Here is an 18,406-nt window from a genome sequence, read left to right as displayed (position 1 = left end):
GGATAATTCACAAATTCATCTTGACAATGCCTCAACACATCATCATAACGACACAGTAAACAGTAAAATATTATTATATTGTTGGTATATGAGACCAGACCATTACATCACCAGTATCCACTACACCTAGCTACTTTCACTTCAGAAAACAATAAACCATGAGCCATCATATGGTTTATTACACCATAAACAATAAACCAGGCAAAATTCACTGTTGCTTTTCATTTTTTTTTCTTTTTTTGGAAAGAAACCACTATATTACACCCAAAAACATATATATATGAGGTCAATCTGTCTTCCACACCACAAGTGGCCCCATCTTCTGATGCTCGCACGGCCGAAGCTTGTTCATCGCTCGCCCCATCATCGCCATCGCTGCAATGCTTGGGAACCGACCTTCGAGTTCTTCAGATGGCCGGCCAGGCTTTGTTGCTTGCCTTCCCTGGCCTGGGCCTTCATGGAAAACAGGAGTGCCTCCCTGGCACCATCTTCCTATCCAGCTATTCACGCTCTTCGCTGGAATTGGGGTACTTTCTTGCTTTTCTTGCGTTTTTTCCACTTTATCCAAGCTCTGGTCCTCCATAACACAGTCAGTTGTTCCAGTGTCAGTCCTGTTGCAAGGAAGTGCCATGTCAAACGAACGATTTCTTTGCCTGAGTGGAGGGCTGCCTCCAACGTTTGGCCTCCTGGAACCAGGGATGTCAGGATCTGGTATGTCAGGCTGTAGGCGCTTGAGCCATCTGTCACTTGGCTCGGCACCTATTGGTGGTTGAATTCTACCAATGGAAATTTGATTTCTCATTCTGCTCATCTGGGAAAGTATCAGATCTAGGTTCGTGATTCCCGTTCCGGGCATGCATGATTGCTTACTACCAATAGTTGCTTTGGACCAAACATCATGACCTTCATTGACATTATGAAATCCATCTTCTTTACCGTATCCTGAATCTCCTCTCCTGGACGGAGCTACGAGCTGCTCACTTTTTGCTTCGTCCGTGCAACCATAGTCCTGTAGTACATTTATTGGTAATGAAAGAATCAGTACATAGATCTATCAACTGATACGGGTCCATAACTATGAGCAGAGCTTGAAATAATTATCATGTGAAACCAGTGAACATATATCCAAACCAACCTAAATATGATAAAATTCCAAGATTTTAACTAAAGAGCGTAAACACGAAAGATCTACTAACACTAAAAACCCATGCATCAAAATGCAGTTCTGACAATAAAATTTATAAGTCTTTTCAGGATTTTTTTCTTTCAAAACCATCCAAACAATAGAAAAACAGTTCCAAACCATATGCTGCTGTTTAGTTTTTAGTATCGAGCAATATAAGTAGTCCAGGAACACTCTTTATGCACAAGACAGGAGATAAGATTGCTGCAGATTATGGTACACTGATACCTTTTGTGCCGACAATGAAGCGATGCCTACAACAATCCAGAAAAAGGAAAACATGTGAGTCTGAGAATGATATTGCTACCATCAGCAACAGAAAAAAAAAGGATATGTATTAGACAAAACAGTCCAGTGATGCTGCTCCGTTAGCATATATGTTTTGCATAACTAAGAAGCACCTTTTAACACTAACAACAATACTTAAACACGCTCTTAGCTGATACTGTATTGTAGAGATGGTAGACCTCACCTGCTGGGGATTTGGACCCAATGAGAGTATCGCTGTGCAATGTTTCAGTCTTAGCTGAAGATTGATTCTGTGCTCTGAATAACTGACTGCCAATATTGGTGCCATACATACAAACTCCAAAGTCGCTAGATTTTCCTGAAGACGCAGAATTTTTAGGATATGTACTTTGTGATTTGGAAGGAATCGTTAACTTTTCAAAGAAATAAGACCTTCTTTGGTTACAAGAACCTGTATACATTTCCTTTGACTTTGGTCCATATGTCAGCAGCTCACCATGACTCTTTTCTGTCAATTTATTTGCAGTTTGATGATCAGGAAGCGTGCAGACTTTCAAATTTTCTGCAGATTCCGTTCTCTGTGTATTCAGATGACGATGCTCATAAGGTAACAAAGGACATGAAACAGCCTTGCCAAGACATTTATACATATCATGAAAATTTTCACCATCCTTCTTGTCGATGTTGGAAATAGTTATAGGTTCATTCTGAAACTCACTATCAAGTACTGGTGCACAGAACACTGCCTCTGCAGCACTTTGTTGTTTATGGACAGCAGATCTTTTTGTCTTCAGATCGTGGGACGCACTTGCAACAATTCGATTGTGGTTGTTTCCTGCAAACTTGAACTTCTTTTTGTTAGATACAGAGGGTAGTTCATGCTTTGAGTTTGCAAAATAGTGGCTTGTGTGCTGCTCATCTATTGGACAATCTGCTGAGTTGTTGTCATCCTTGCTGCAAGAACATGACATGGTATCCAACAATTGCCCTTTTAACTTTGGCCCTGGAGGATCTGAATTGAAGCCAGCATGATCTTCTACACGAGATGCAAAGCCTTCTGCAGGTTTGCACGTATCCATGTTCTCATCAGCTGTTTGATGTGAGTGCATCATGTATTCTTGTGACGATAGGGCCATCACATGGGATGCAGACACATTTAGATCCAGAGGTGGAGACCTTCGTTTACGGTTGACAATACTGTCAATCTTTTGATTAATTTCGAACATTGGAAAGTGGCTCCAATCTGGACTTGGATCATCTGAGCTCCCAAGGTTCTGAAAATCCAACGGTAACTCTGAAAGCTTGTGAATAGAATATGTTTCTGACACAACTTGCCTAGTTCTCAAGTTCATAGCATCGTTTTTCAAAGATTTTTCAAAAGACTCATCAACCTGTTCACTATTCTTTGGTCCCAATTCATTGGAAAGTCGTGGCATACCCCGCATACTAGACTTGAATTGTCGGACATGCTGCATGGAGGCACTTCCATGGCGTACTCCTACCATGAGCCTTTCAGCAACTGTAGATTTCATGAATTCATAAGGCAAGGTCTCGCTATCTTTCGTAGTAGTGCCATTGTTGGTATCCTCCAAAGGATTGCTGTCATTGTTTCGGGGTTCTGCAGCGCTGCTTGCTTTGGTCCAGTGAGCCATCCACAGGTAATCCTTGTGCTGAGGTTGTTCTCCAGGATCTTTCTTGCTCAACAAAACTTGGAAATCTTCTTGCTTATCATATCTACTCCTGACAAAGTCCGACATGATTCGAGTAAATGAGTTTCCTCGTGAGCCTGGAATGACGGTTGCAGATGCTTCTGTCAAGGATGCAAAGAACAACAAAATCAGAGACAACGAGATCTTTTAATTCGTGGCAGAAGAAACCATGCAGAAACTGGTAAACGGGGAAAACAGATAAGGTTCAGAAGTTCCATTAGAGTTATCTAGATACAAGTGCACTTTTAAATCCAGCTGATTATTCACGCTGGAGATTTCACTAGAATTAGCAAAATTAGGAGTGGAACCTAATAAGAAGCTTTCCATCACAAAGAGTGGGTAATCCTGCTTGGTGCATGCGCATGGCATGACATTAAGATTCAAACTCTTCGAAAAACAGGAAAGCGTGATGCTAACCCGATTTCCATTTTCAGACAGAGCCCCCCAGCCAGAATGACTACATTACATCAATCAAATGGATCTATTAGCAAGTCATCAGCGAGCAAACGGTGAAGCATAGATTTACCTCAGCAAGCACCAGGCGCGCGCGCTCGTGTTCTGTGGCGCCGCACCTCTACGCCTCTCAGAAATTGGATCGCACCAATCTAGGCAAGGAACGCGCACGCCGCTGCGGAACACAGAGAATTACCGCCGCGTAAAAGCACGGAAAAAGGAACAAGGAGCAACCAGGAGCCAAGGTCTCATTCCCACGCAGCAATCGCTCCCAAACCGCGGGAAGAAACAGCCAAAATTCCGAAGCCGGAATGGCAGGAGCAGGTAAGCATGGACTCACCCAAATTGCGCCGCGGCGACGACTACGAGGACGTACGTACGAGAGCCCAGGCGGCAAGAGATCGAGGCAGCAGCGGCCGCACCAGCGTCGCGCCTCCTCCCTCCCCCGACTCCGCGGCTCAGAATCCTTCCGCAGAACCCATTCCCCGGAACGGAACCGGGCGCGGAGTGAATAAAAAGAAGCTGTGAGCGACAGGGAGACACGCGCCACAACAGCTCCCCCTCAGTCTCCACGCCTCACCTCGCCAACGGCAATTCCGCCCATCCAATGGCTCAATCAACCACCACGCGTGGTACTGCTACCACCCACGCCGCGCACAGCGAGACGGCGAGGCCAGGCGGCGCTGACGGAGAGGCGGAGGCATTAACTCCGGTGGTGGAAAGGTCAGGAGCCACAGGCGTGCGACGTGGGAGAGGGCTGGTCACTGGTCAGCCAGCCCAGGAGACGGGACGGGACTTGGGAAGCCAGGGGAAGGGAGAGGAGGAACATGAAAAAGCGAACCCGCCTCGGCCACGTCCTCAAAAGGCAGCCGTCGGTTGCGCCGGCAGCGCGGTGGCGGCAGCGTAGTCGTCGGATGGGGAGCGTACGGCCGATCGGGAGCGGAAAATATCTCAGGAGACGGACGTGGGTGGGATGGGTCCTGTTGTCTGTGGACCGTATCGTGGACGTGGAACTCATATTTTATCTCTTCACATCAGGTCAGGCTTAGCTCTACACGCCACGGGTCGACATCAGGACGAGAGAAACACGAATCTTCGTTACTAATCAACTGATGAAGTGCATCGTCGGCACATGACTACGCGCCCACCACGGCTCGCGGACTGGCCCGAGCGACACGCCCGGTGGCCGCAGCGCGCGCCGTCGCGATCCTCAGGTCGCCGATCGAGAGGGCCTGCTGCACGTCTGCACGAGGCCGCGTGTGTTTCCGCCGCGCTAGGCGCTAGGCCTCGGCGGCCTACCCACCCAGCTAGCTGTTGGCATTCATCGCGAGGTGGCGACGCTACAGCCGCCGCGCCGTGTCCCCGTCCCCGTCGCCGTCGCCGCCCCCTCATGTCTGCCGATTGCCGTGCCTCGAGCGCTGCTTCGTCATCCTGATCCGAACCGATCCGATCCGCTCGGGGTGGCCACGGGGTGCGTGGATTCCTACCGCCGCACTGTTTCAGCTCAGCTGCTCCTCTCTGGCCAGCCAGCCAGCCTTCGTTCGCAGTAGCTGATTTGCGTAACGGCTCAAATGCATTCGACATCGGCCCCTTTGCTCGCTGAGGCCCACTATATCGTAGATTCGTGTGGTGCAGTGTGCCGGCTTGACTTTTCTTTTTTCCTTTTCCCCTTCCTCTTCCTTGCCATCACGTCGCTACGTTCTGTACATCTCCGATGCAAACGTCTTTTTTTACACATCTAACATTTGAATACCTAAAAAAATAGATCAAATTTTACAACTTAATCTTTTAATAATTTATTTTTTATTTATATAGACCACCAGGTGGTGGATATGTTATGTGTGGGACTATAAAAGTGTTTCTTTGCATCTCGGATGCAAAAAGTAAAATAAAATTCCGTCACTCAAGTGTCAAGTTTGTCCTTCCCAAATTTTCGGTTCGTAATAGCTTTTTTTTTATCGGAACAGCGTCACTTGGTTTTGGCTGACATCAGACTGCAAGACCACGATGGTCGATTAGGCATCACTCGAGATTCGAAATATCAAAACGAAAACAAACAAAAAAACTCAATTACAACATTATATCAGCATATTAATTACTCAGTAACGTTATATTTGATATGAACACAACTCATATTTTATTGATTGAAATAAACATTAAGGGCTAGTTTGAGAACACCAATTTCCCAAGCTATTTCTATTTTCCCATGAAAAAATGAACTGATTTCCCCTTGGGAAAATGAAAATCCCTTGGAAAATTAGGGTTCCCACAGTAGCCCTAACAATATAAGTACCTAGGGGGTCTTCGAGACCTTCGGGATACTTTGGGTTGGACATCTGGATGTTAAATCCCTATAAACATGAGAGAGAGGCTAAAAACTAAACCACTAAAGAGATGTCAGCGAGATCGTTGGTTAGCGACAAACTCTCTCATTTAGAGATGTCATTACATTTCAAACACAATCATGGATATTATATAACTAAACCACTTAGCCAGGACATAGTGGCCCAACTTCCAAATCGTAGATCTGACGGCTACGCTCCCTTCACACATGGTTTGCTTTGCCTCAATGTAACCTTCGCGATGGCTCCATGTACCGTCTCTGATTTCCATTGAAACCACATCTCAGGTTTTGAGCCCAAACCCATGAAATAGTCGGTGGGTGGTTTTAAGGCTCAACCACCAAAACATCGAAAGTAGCATACTCTATATGTGTCTGCCACGTTTGGGACACGTGCCTTGCCATTCTTGAGTCTTGACCATGCCGGTGACATGATCCACTCTGACATGTCCTCATACCTGTCGATGACCTAGACGATAGCCACTGCACCTAGACATTTAGTTTCTCTAGTTTCTAGATCAATTCTAAACGTTCATCCTTCACCGCTCTCAAACTATCGATATGAATCTGCATAACCTTTATCTTCATTGTTGATCTCCTCGAGACTTCACACATATGCACCATATGCCAAGAGATATATCACACACACTCGTGCCTCGTTTAGTCACCTAACTCAACCTAACATGCTACTTTGTGAAAGGAAAATGTGCCTTTGGGCCATTTCTAAGTATTTTGGTGATTGAGTGCAAACACAAGTGCTTAAATGTGAATTTATGCCCATGGATGAACAAAGTGCAAATCAAGAGTAAAGGTATGTTTCTAAGCCTTAGTACATTGGTTTTGTGTACTAATATACTTGTCTAAGTGTTAGAAACAGAAAGAAGAAGAAAAGAAAAGAGGTGAAAAAGGCTTGGATGAGGCAAACCCTCAGGGACTTTGGCTACAATTTGAGCGAAGTCCCACTCCTATGTGATAATTGAAAGGGAAATAGGGTCAAACCTTTTCCTAAATGATTTTGGTGGTTGAATTGCCCAACACAAATAATTGGACTAACTAGTTTGCTCTAGATTATATGTTCTACAGGTGTCAAAGGTTCATCTACAACTATACTAAATCGACTGTCCGGAATACCGTAGATTATTCCGGACAGGAGAAGCTTTTTGGAAAATCAGACCAAGCGCGGACCGTCCGGGCCCTTGCGGCGGACAGTCCGCGACACCGAGTTGACTTCGACCAGGAACTACAAATCAGGGACAGTCCGACTAAACCGCGGACCGTCCAGCTACAATGCGCGGACCGTCCGGCTATAATTCGCGGACAGTCCGCAGGTGAAGACCTGGTTCAGCCCGAAGGTGACAAGTTGATCAAAAGGAATTATATAGCTGGCGCGGACCGTCCGGGACCAAGGGCGGACCGTCCGCGTGGTGTCACCGAGGCAGATAGTCGTTGATCTAACCGTTGATCTGTCAGAAGTATCCGTTGAAGATGTCAGAATCGACCGTTGGAGGGTCGCGGACCGTCCGGGCCCCAGCCGCGGACCGTCCGCCAGTGCAATTTCTGGCAGATACGCCCCAACGGCTATATGGGTGGTTGAGGGCTATAAATACCACTCCAACCGGCCACTTCAATGTGTGGGAGCCCAAGCAACATTCCAAGTCATCTAGTTGACATACTCAAGCCCTCCCAACCACATATATTCATTGATCCATCCTATACACAAGATTTAGACCACTACAACCAACACAAGTGCCACAAAAGAGAGAGCAAGCAATTGAGAGCTACTCAATTGAGTTTAGCCCTAGTGCCTTGTGAGATTCCTTGAGAGATAGTGTGTGCGACATCTTTATGTTCATTTGCGCGTGGAGTATTGACTCCCATCGAACTTCCTCCAAAGTTTTGGAGGCTTGTAAAAGCTAGCAAGAGACACCAAAGAGTGTGGTGGTCCTTGTGGGATCGAGAGTGATCCTTGAGAAGAAGAAGAGCTCGCCGATCCTTGTGTGATCGGGAGAGAGGGAAAGGGTTGAAAAAGACCCATCCTTAAGTGGACTCCTCAACGGGGACTAGGCCTTCGAGGGCCGAACCTCGGTAAAACAAATCACCCGTGTCCATTGTGTTTATTGCTTGTGATTTGTTTGTTTTCCCTTGCTCTAAGTTTTCTTGCACCATTATTTGCTAATGTCATTTGGTGTTGCTTCAAGCTAAATTCCCATTTAGTGAAGCAACACGTTGCAAGAAAGAACTTGTCCTAGTGCTCTTCTCATCTAAGGCTTCTTGCTTTGTTATTCTATAACTTATTAGTTGTATTGATTTATCTCTCCCACATTATTTAGCAATACTCTTTTCAAGCAAGAACTTAGTTTGTATACTCCTATATTTGTATATCTTGTTCTAACCTCTAATCAAGGGATCTAGTTGGGGGATAAAGTTTTATTTTTCAGGTTTCGCCTATTCACCCCCCTCTAGGCGACTTTCAATAATGAGAGTGCTATCCGCATGGCGGAAAATCCTGTTGAGCACAGCCGCACAAAGCACATAGACATCCGGCATCACTTTTTGAGAGACCACCAGCAAAAGGGAGATATCGAAGTGTTCCATGTTAGCACCGAGAACCAGCTAGCCGATATCTTTACCAAGCCTCTAGATGAGAAGACCTTTTGCAGGCTGCGTAGTGAGCTAAATGTCTTAGATTCGCGGAACTTGGATTGAATTGTAGCATATATGTATTTATGCTTTTGATCATGTTCCTTTTTGCAATTTTGTTGCTTATTGTGGTGCTCAAGTTGTACAAACATTCCCCGGACCTCACAAGTCCTTGTGTAAGTGATGCACATATTTAGGGGGAGTTGTGTTACAACTTGACCCTTTGAGACTAACCATATGCTTGAGTTTGCTTGATTTAGTCTCGAAGGAGAATCGAAAGGGAAAAGGTGGACTTGGACCAAGAAAGACTTCCACTGCACTCCGATGAAAGGGTAACTTATTCCAAGTTCATCTCATGAACTCTTATTGCCATTTGCTCTTAATTGAAGATTTTGGTGAGGCAATGGGGTTATAGGGCCAAGATTGATCCCGTTTTGGTGCTTGATGCCAAAGGGGGAGAAAATAAAGGCCAAAGCAATAAATGGATCAGCTACCACTTGAGATTTGAAAATAGTAGAGTAGAGCTTTTGGTTTGTCAAAACTCTTTCATGTCTCTTTTGTAAAAAGTTGGTTTCTTGTGGGGAGAAGTGTTGATTATGGGAAATAGGGGGAGTTTTTGAAATCTTTGATCAATCTCTTTTGGAATGACTCTCTTTATGCTTCAACATGTGTGTTTGACTTAGAGATAGAGATGTGAGTTTGATTTGCAAAAACAAACCAAGTGGTGGCAAAGGATGATTCATATATGCCAAAATTGAATCAAAATAAATTTGAGTTTAATTTGAAGTGATAGTGCACTTGTTCTAGATGCTTTATGTTGTGTTGGCATAAATCACCAAAAAGGGGGAGATTGAAAGGAAAATGTGCCTTTGGGCCATTTCTAAGTATTTTGGTGATTGAGTGCAAACACAAGTGCTTAAATGTGAATTTATGCCCATGGATGAACAAAGTGCAAATCAAGAGTAAAGGTATGTTTCTAAGCCTTAGTACATTGGTTTTGTGTACTAATATACTTGTCTAAGTGTTAGAAACAGAAAGAAGAAGAAAAGAAAAGAGGTGAAAAAGGCTTGGCTGTGTACAGCCAAGACTCAGCTCAGTCCGGCACACCGGACTGTCCGGTGGTGCACCGGACAGTGTCCGGTGCGCCAGGCTGACTCGGCGTGAAGTGGACGCTCTCGGGAATTCGCCGACGGCGTACGGCTAAAATTCACCGGACTGTCCGGTGTGCACCGGACTGTCCGGTGAGCCAACGGTCGGCCGGGCCAACGGTCGGCCGCGCGATCTGCGCGAGACACGTGGCCAAGCCAACGGTCGGAAGGGGGCACCGGACTGTCCGGTGTGCACCGGACATGTCCGGTGCGCCAACGGCTCCCAGATCTGCAACGGTCGGCTACGCCGTTTGAGGAAAGAAATCGGGCACCGGACAGTGTCCGGTGTGCACCGGACTGTCCGGTGCACCCGACGACAGAAGGCAAGATTGGCCTTCCAGATTTGCTCTCAACGGCTCCTAGCTGCCTTGGGGCTATAAAAGGGACCCCTAGGCGCATGGAGAAGAAAACCAAGCAACCTTAGAGCATTCTTGATCATCCACACTCAGTCTTTGCGCATTCGTTTGTCATTCTCAGTGATTCGAGCTCCGTTCTAGTGAGAACTTTGAGATAGTCTTTTGAGCTCGATTCTTGGCCGTGTGTGTGCGCATTTTGCTGTGGATTTGTGTGTGTTGCTTTCCTCCCTTACTCCGTACTTCTTTGTGAAATTCAATTGTAAGGGCGAGAGACTCCAAGTTGTGGAGATTCCTCGCAAACGGGAAAAGATCAAAGTAAAGAAGAACACCGTGGTATTCAAGTTGATCATTGGATCACTTGAGAGGAGTTGAGTGCAACTCTCGTCCGTTGGGACGCCACAACGTGGAGTAGGCAAGTTTTGTACTTGGCCGAACCACGGGATAACCACCGTGCCATCTCTGTGATTGATTTCTTGTGGTTATTGTGTTTTGACTCCTCTCTAGCCACTTGGCAATTATTGTGCTAACGATTAACCAAGTTTTTGTGGCTATAAGTTTAAGTTTCACAGGATCACCTATTCACCCCCCCTCTAGGTGCTCTCAATTGGTATCAGAGCCGTTCTCTTCAAGAAGGGACTAATCGCCCGAAGAGATGGATCCTAAGGGGAAGGGAATCGTGATCAACGACAAGGAGAAGGAGTCCTTCGTCAATGAGCCGAAGGATGACAAGCCTACTGACTCGGGCTCGGGCCACAAGCGCAAGGATGGGAAGAAGAAGAAGACAAGGCGCATCAAGGAGATCGTCTACTACGACGATAGCGATGAGTCTACTTCTTCCCAAAAGGACGACGACAACGACTACAGGAAGACGGTCAATTCGAACTTTTCATTTGATTATTCTCGTATTCCACATAGTTCGAATTCGCATTTGCTTTCCATTCCTCTTGGCAAACCTCCACACTTCGATGGGGAGGACTATGGATTTTGGAGTCACAAAATGCGTAGTCACTTATTCTCTCTCCATCCAAGCATATGGGAGATTGTAGAGAATGGAATGAAATTTGATAGCTCGGATAGCCCTATGCTTATAAATGAACAAATCCATAGAAATGCACAAGCTACTACTGTTCTATTAGCATCTTTGTGCAGGGAAGAGTACAATAAGGTGAGCGGCTTGGACAACGCCAAGCAGATATGGGACACCCTCAAGATCTCTCACGAGGGGAACGACATCACCATGCTCACCAAAATGGAGTTGGTGGAGGGCGAGCTTGGACGATTCGCAATGATAAGGGGAGAGGAGCCAACCCAAACTTACAACCGGCTCAAGACCCTTATCAACAAAATAAGGAGCTACGGAAGCACGCGATGGACGGACCACGACGTCGTCCGCCTAATGCTAAGGTCCTTTACCATTCTTGATCCTCATCTCGTAAACAATATTCGTGAGAATCCCAGGTACACGATGATGACGCCCGAGGAGGTACTCGGAAAATTCGTAAGCGGGCGGATGATGATCAAGGAGGCGAGATACGTCGACGACGCTCTAAACGGTCCAATTAATGAGCCTCAACCTCTTGCTCTCAAGGCAACAAGAAGCAAGGAGATGCTACCTAGCAAGGTGGCACAAATTGAGGCGGTCGGACTTAATGATGAAGAGATGGCTCTCATCATCAAGAGATTCAAGACGGCGCTAAAAGGCCGCAAGGGGCAGCCAAGCAAGACCAAGACAAAGGGGAAGCGCTCATGCTTCAAATGTGGTAAGCTTGGTCATTTTATTGCTAACTGTCCCGACAATGATAGTGATCAGGATCAAGGGAACAAGAGGGAGAAGAAGAAACACTATAAGAAGGCAAAGGGCGAGGCGCATCTAGGCAAGGAGTGGGACTCGGACTGCTCCTCCTCCGACTCCGACAATGAAGGACTCGCCGCCACTGCCTTCAACAAGTCATCCCTCTTCCCAAACGAGCGTCACACATGCCTTATGGCAAGGGATAAGAAGGTGAGTACTCGAGACTCCACTTATGCTTCTTCTAGTGATAATGAATCTAGTGATGATGATGACATAGACTATTCATGCTTATTCAAGGGCTTAGATAGATCTAAGATAGATAAAATTAATGAATTGATTGATGCCTTGAATGACAAGAATAGGCTTTTAGAAAAGCAAGAGGATTTGTTGTATGAAGAACATGACAAATTTGTAGAAGCACAAAAATCACTTGCATTAGAGATTAAGAGAAATGAAATGCTCTCAGGTGAATTATCTACTTGTCATAAAACCATTTCCACTTTAGAAGGTGACAACAATGATTTAAATGCTAAATTAGAAGTAGCAAATAAATCTAATTCTTGTGTAGAACATGTTGCAATTTGTACTAGGTGTAAAGATTTTGACATTGATGCTTGTAGTGAACACCTAGTTTCAATTTCCAAGCTTAATGATGAATTGGCTAGTCTTAATGCTCAACTTAAGACTAACAAGAATGATTTCGATAAGCTAAAATTTGCAAGGGATGCCTACACGATTGGTAGACACCCCTCAATTAAGGATGGACTTGGCTTCAAGAGGGAAGCCAAGAACTTAACAAGCCATAAGGCTCCCATCTCCGCCAAGGAGAAAGGGAAGGCCCCTATGGCAAGTAGTGCTAAAAAGAACCATGCTTTTATGTACCATGATAAGAGACAACCTAGAAATGCTTATAGGAGTTACAATGCTTATGATGATTTTGATTCTCATGACATGTTTGCTTCTAGTTCCTTCTATGTGCATGATAGAAATGTTGGTAGGAGAAATGTTGTTCATAATATGCCTAGGAAAAATGTTGTTAATGTTCCTAGGAAAGTTATTGAACCTTCCACAATATATCATGCTTTAAATGCTTCCTTTGCAATTTGTAGAAAGGATAGAAAGGTGATTGCTAGGAAATTAGGGGCAAAATGCAAGGGAGATAAAACTTGCATTTGGGTCCCTAAGACAATTGTGACTAACCTTGTAGGACCCAACAAGAGTTGGGTACCTAAGTCCCAAGCCTAAATTTGCCTTGCAGGTTTATGCATCCGGGGGTTCAAGCTGGATTATCGACAGCGGATGCACAAACCATATGACGGGGGAGAAGAAGATGTTCACCTCCTACGTCAAGAATAAGGATTCCCAAGATTCAATTATATTCGGTGATGGGAATCAAGGCAAGGTAAAAGGGTTAGGTAAAATTACAATTTCTAATGAGCACTCTATCTCTAATGTGTTTTTAGTAGAGTCTCTTGGATATAATTTGCTATCGGTTAGTCAATTATGCAATATGGGATATAACTGTCTATTTACAGATGTAGATGTGTCTGTCTTTAGAAGAAGTGATGGTTCACTAGCTTTTAAGGGTGTATTAGACGGCAAACTTTATTTAGTTGATTTTGCAAAAGAAGAGGCCGGTCTAGATGCATGCTTAATAGCTAAGACTAGCATGGGCTGGCTGTGGCATCGCCGCTTAGCACATGTGGGGATGAAGAACCTTCACAAGCTTCTAAAGGGAGAACACGTGATAGGTTTGACTAACGTGCAATTCGAAAAAGATAGACCTTGTGCAGCTTGTCAAGCAGGTAAACAAGTGGGAGGAGCACATCACAGCAAGAATATGATGACCACCTCAAGACCTCTGGAACTGCTGCATATGGACCTCTTCGGACCCGTCGCCTATCTGAGTATAGGAGGAAGTAAGTATGGTTTAGTTATTGTTGATGACTTTTCCCGCTTCACTTGGGTGTTCTTTTTGCAGGATAAGTCTGAAACCCAAGGGACCCTCAAGCGCTTCCTCAGGAGAGCTCAAAATGAGTTTGAGCTCAAAGTAAAGAAGATAAGGAGCGACAACGGGTCCGAGTTCAAGAACCTTCAAGTGGAGGAGTTCCTTGAGGAGGAAGGTGAAAGTCGCCTAGAGGGGGGGTGAATAGGGCGAAACTGAAATTTACAAATATAAACACAACTACAAGCCGGGGTTAGCGTTAGTAATAAAGAAACGAGTCCGCGAGAGAGGGCGCGAAACAAATCCCAAGCGAATAAGCAAGTGAGGCACGGAGATTTGTTTTACCGAGGTTCGGTTCTTGCAAACCTACTCCCCGTTGAGGAGGCCACAAAGGCCGGGTCTCTTTCAACCCTTCCCTCTCTCAAACGGTCCCTCGGACCGAGTGAGCTTTTCTTCTTCTCAATCAAACGGGAACAAAACTTCCCCGCAGGGGCCACCACACAATTGGTGCCTCTTGCCTTGGTTACAATTGAGTTTTGATCACAAGAACAAGTGAGAAAGAAACAAAGCGATCCAAGCGCAAGAGCTCAAAAGAACACGGCAAATCTCTCTCGCTAGTCACTAAAGGCTTGAGTGGAATTGGAGAGGATTTGATCTCTTTGGAGTGTCTAGAATTGAATGCTAGAGCTCTTGTAGTAGTTGGGAAGTGGAAAACTTGGATGCAATGAATGGTGGGGTGGTTGGGGTATTTATAGCCCCAACCACCAAAAGTGGTCGTTGGGAGGCTGTCTGCCCGATGGCGCACCGGACAGTCCGGTGCACACCGGACAGTCCGGTGCCCCCTGCCACGTCATCACTGCCGTTGGATTCTGACCGTTAGAGCTTCTGACTTGTGGGCCCGCCTGGGTGTCCGGTGCACACCAGACATGCACTGTTCCTTGTCCGGTGTGCCGGAGTGGGCGCGCCTGACACCTGCGCGCGCTGCGCGCGCATTTAATGCGCCACAGGTAGCCGTTGGCGCGGAGACGACCGTTGCTCCGGAGTCGCACCGGACAGTCCGGTGCACACCGGACAGTCCGGTGAATTATAGCGGACTAGCCGTTGGCGTTTCCCGAAGCTGGCGAGTTCCTGAGGCCGCTCCTCCTTGGCGCACCGGACACTGTCCAGTGTACACCGGACAGTCCGGTGAATTATAGCGCGAGTGCCTCTGGAAATTCCCGAAGGTAGCGAGTTTGCGTTGGAGTCCTCTGGTGCACCGGACATGTCCGGTGGTGCACCGGACATGTCCGGTGGTGCACCGGACACTGTCCGGTGGCACACCGGACAGTCCGGTGCTCCAGACCAGAGGTGCCTTCAGTTGGCCCTTTGCTCTTTTGATGAATCCAACACTTGGTCTTTTTATTGGCTGAGTGTGAACCTTTTACACCTGTGTAATCCATACACTTGGGCAAACTAGTTAGTCCAATTATTTGTGTTGGGCAATTCAACCACCAAAATTAATTAGGGACTAGGTGTAAGCCTAATTCCCTTTCAATCTCCCCCTTTTTGGTGATTGATGCCAACACAAACCAAAGCAAATATAGAAGTGCATAATTGAACTAGTTTGCATAATGTAAGTGTAAAGGTTGCTTAGAATTGAGCCAATATTAATACTTACAAGATATGCATGGATTGTTTTCTTTCTTATATAATATTTTGGACCACATTTGCACCACGAGTTTTGTTTTTGCAAATTCCTTTGTAAATCCTTTTCAAAGTTCTTTTGCAAATAGTCAAAGGTAAATGAATAAGATTTTTGCAAAGCATTTTCAAGATTTGACTTTTTCTCCCCCTGTTTCAAATGCTTCTTCTTTGACTAAACAAAACTCCCCCTAGAAGAGATCCACCTCTTAGTGTTCAAGAGGGTTTTGATATATCATTTTTGAAATACTACTTTCTCCCCCTTTTGAACACAATAGGATACCAATTGAAAAATATTCAACACTAAGTTTTTGAAATTGGTGGTGGTGCGGTCCTTTTGCTTTGGGCTCATTTCTCCCCCTTTTTGGCATGAATCGCCAAAAATGGAACCATTAGAGCCCTCGAAGTGCTTTCTTCCCCTTTGGTCATAAATGAATGAGTTAAGAGTATACCAAAGACGAAGTCCTTTTCCTTGATGCTCATTTCTCCCCAAGGATTAGAGAGTTGCTTGGAGTGATGGCGAAGTATGAGTTACGGAGTGGAAGCCTTTGTCTTCGCCGAAGACTCCAATTCCCTTTCAATATACCTATGACTTGGTTGGAAATAGACTTGAAAACACATTAGTCATAGCATATAAAAGAGACATGATCAAAGGTATATAAAAGAGCAATGTGTGCAATTTTAAAAGAAGTTCCTAGAATCAAGAATATTGAGCTCATGCCTAAGTTTGTTAAAGGATTGTTCATCAAGAGGCTTGGTAAAGATATCGGCTAATTGATCTTTAGTGTTAATGTAAGAAATCTCGATATCTCCCTTTTGTTGGTGATCCCTAAGAAAGTGATACCGAATGGCTATGTGCTTAGTGCGGCTATGCTCGACGGGATTGTCGGCCATTTTGATTGCACTCTCATTATCACATAGCAAAGGGACTTTGGTTAATTTGTAACCGTAGTCCCGCAGGGTTTGCCTCATCCAAAGCAATTGCGCGCAACAATGGCCTGCGGCAATATACTCGGCTTCGGCGGTGGAAAGAGCAACCGAATTTTGCTTCTTTGAAGCCCAAGACACCAAGGATCTTCCCAAGAACTGGCAAGTCCCCGATGTGCTCTTCCTATTGATTTTACACCCCGCCCAATCAGCATCCGAATATCCAATCAAATCAAATGTGGATCCCCTAGGATACCAAAGCCCAAACTTAGGAGTATAAGCCAAATATCTCAAGATTCGTTTTACGGTCGTAAGGTGAGCTTCCTTAGGGTCGGCTTGGAATCTTGCACACATGCATACGGAAAGCATAATATCCGGTCGAGATGCACATAAATAGAGTAAAGAACCTATCATCGACCGGTATACCTTTTGATCCACGGACTTACCTCCCGTGTCGAGGTCGAGATGCCCATTAGTTCCCATGGGTGTCTTGATGGGCTTGGCATCCTTCATCCCAAACTTGCTTAGAATATCTTGAGTGTACTTTGTTTGGCTAATGAAGGTGCCCTCTTGGAGTTGCTTCACTTGAAATCCTAAGAAATACTTCAACTCCCCCATCATAGACATCTCGAACTTCTGTGTCATAATCCTACTAAACTCTTCACATGTAGACTCGTTAGTAGACCCAAATATAATATCATCAACATAAATTTGGCATACAAACAAGTCATTTTCAAGAGTTTTAGTAAAGAGTGTAGGATCTGCTTTTCCGACTTTGAATCCATTTGCAATAAGAAAATCCCTAAGGCATTCATACCATGCTCTCGGGGCTTGCTTGAGCCCATAAAGCGCCTTAGAGAGCTTATAGACATGGTTAGGATACTCACTGTCTTCAAAGCCGGGAGGTTGCTCAACATAGACCTCTTCTTTGATTGGTCCATTGAGGAAGGCACTTTTCACGTCCATTTGATAAAGCTTAAAGCCATGGTAAGTAGCATAGGCCAATAATATGCGAATTGACTCAAGCCTAGCTACGGGTGCATAGGTTTCACCGAAATCCAAACCTTCGACTTGGGAGTATCCCTTGGCCACAAGTCGAGCTTTGTTCCTTGTCACCACACCATGCTCGTCTTGCTTGTTGCGGAAGACCCATTTGGTTCCTACAACATTTTGATTAGGACGTGGAACTAAATGCCATACCTCATTCCTCGTGAAGTTGTTGAGCTCCTCTTGCATCGCCACCACCCAATCCGAATCTTGAAGTGCTTCCTCTACCCTGTGTGGCTCAATAGAGGAAACAAAAGAGTAATGTTCACAAAAATGAGCAACACGAGATCTAGTGGTTACCCCCTTATGAATGTCGCCGAGGATGGTGTCGACGGGGTGATCTCGTTGGATTGCTTGGTGGACTCTTGGGTGTGGCGGCCTTTGCTCTTCATCCTCCTTGTCTTGATCATTTGCATCTCCCCCTTGATCTATGCCGTCATCTTGAGGTGGCTTATTTAATTGATCTTCTTCTTCATCAACTTGAGCCTCTTCCTCATTTTGAGTTGGTGGAGACGCTTGTATGGAGGAGGATGGTTGATCTTGTGCATTTGGAGACTCTTCGGATTCCTTAGGACACACATCCCCAATGGACATGTTCCTTAGCGCGATGCATGGAGCCTCTTCTTCACCTATCTCATCAAGATCAACTTGCTCTACTTGAGAGCCATTAGTCTCATCAAACACAACGTCACATGAGACTTCAACTAGTCCAGTGGACTTGTTAAAGACCCTATATGCACTTGTGTTTGAGTCATAACCAAGTAAAAAGCCTTCTACAGTTTTAGGAGCAAATTTAGATTTTCTACTTCTCTTAACAAGAATAAAGCATTTGCTACCAAAAACTCTAAAATATGAAATGTTGGGCTTTTTACCGGTTATGAGTTCATAGGATGTCTTCTTGAGGATTCGGTGAAGATATAACCGGTTGATGGCGTA

General features: G+C 45.3%; 1 protein-coding gene across 3 annotated transcripts; it reads right to left on the bottom strand.

Annotated features, from left to right (window-relative positions):
• Positions 1-45: 45 nt before the first annotated feature.
• On the bottom strand, positions 46-4,632 carry LOC103630699 (uncharacterized). Of its 3 annotated transcripts, XM_008651754.3 has the most exons (6): positions 3,935-4,607; positions 3,668-3,769; positions 1,884-3,242; positions 1,656-1,790; positions 1,412-1,437; positions 46-1,009 (listed from the first exon to the last, which is right to left on the bottom strand). In XM_008651754.3, exons 3-6 carry the CDS (start codon positions 3,187-3,189, stop codon positions 287-289), a joined length of 2,190 nt encoding a protein of 729 aa, XP_008649976.1. In that variant the 5' UTR covers positions 3,190-3,242; positions 3,668-3,769; positions 3,935-4,607; the 3' UTR covers positions 46-286. The 3 variants fall into 3 exon arrangements, with proteins under 3 accessions (XP_008649976.1, XP_008649975.1, XP_020395233.1); XM_008651753.3 differs by having other exon boundaries at positions 1,656-3,242; XM_020539644.2 differs by lacking the exon at positions 3,668-3,769 and having other exon boundaries at positions 1,656-3,242; positions 3,935-4,632.
• Between the last annotated feature and the right edge of the window lie 13,774 nt (positions 4,633-18,406).

This window comes from Zea mays, chromosome 6 (assembly GCF_902167145.1).
Source record: "Zea mays cultivar B73 chromosome 6, Zm-B73-REFERENCE-NAM-5.0, whole genome shotgun sequence".
NCBI lineage: Eukaryota > Viridiplantae > Streptophyta > Magnoliopsida > Poales > Poaceae > Zea > Zea mays.
Note: the sequence above shows the minus strand (reverse complement) of the source record. Positions and strands in the feature narration are given on the sequence as shown.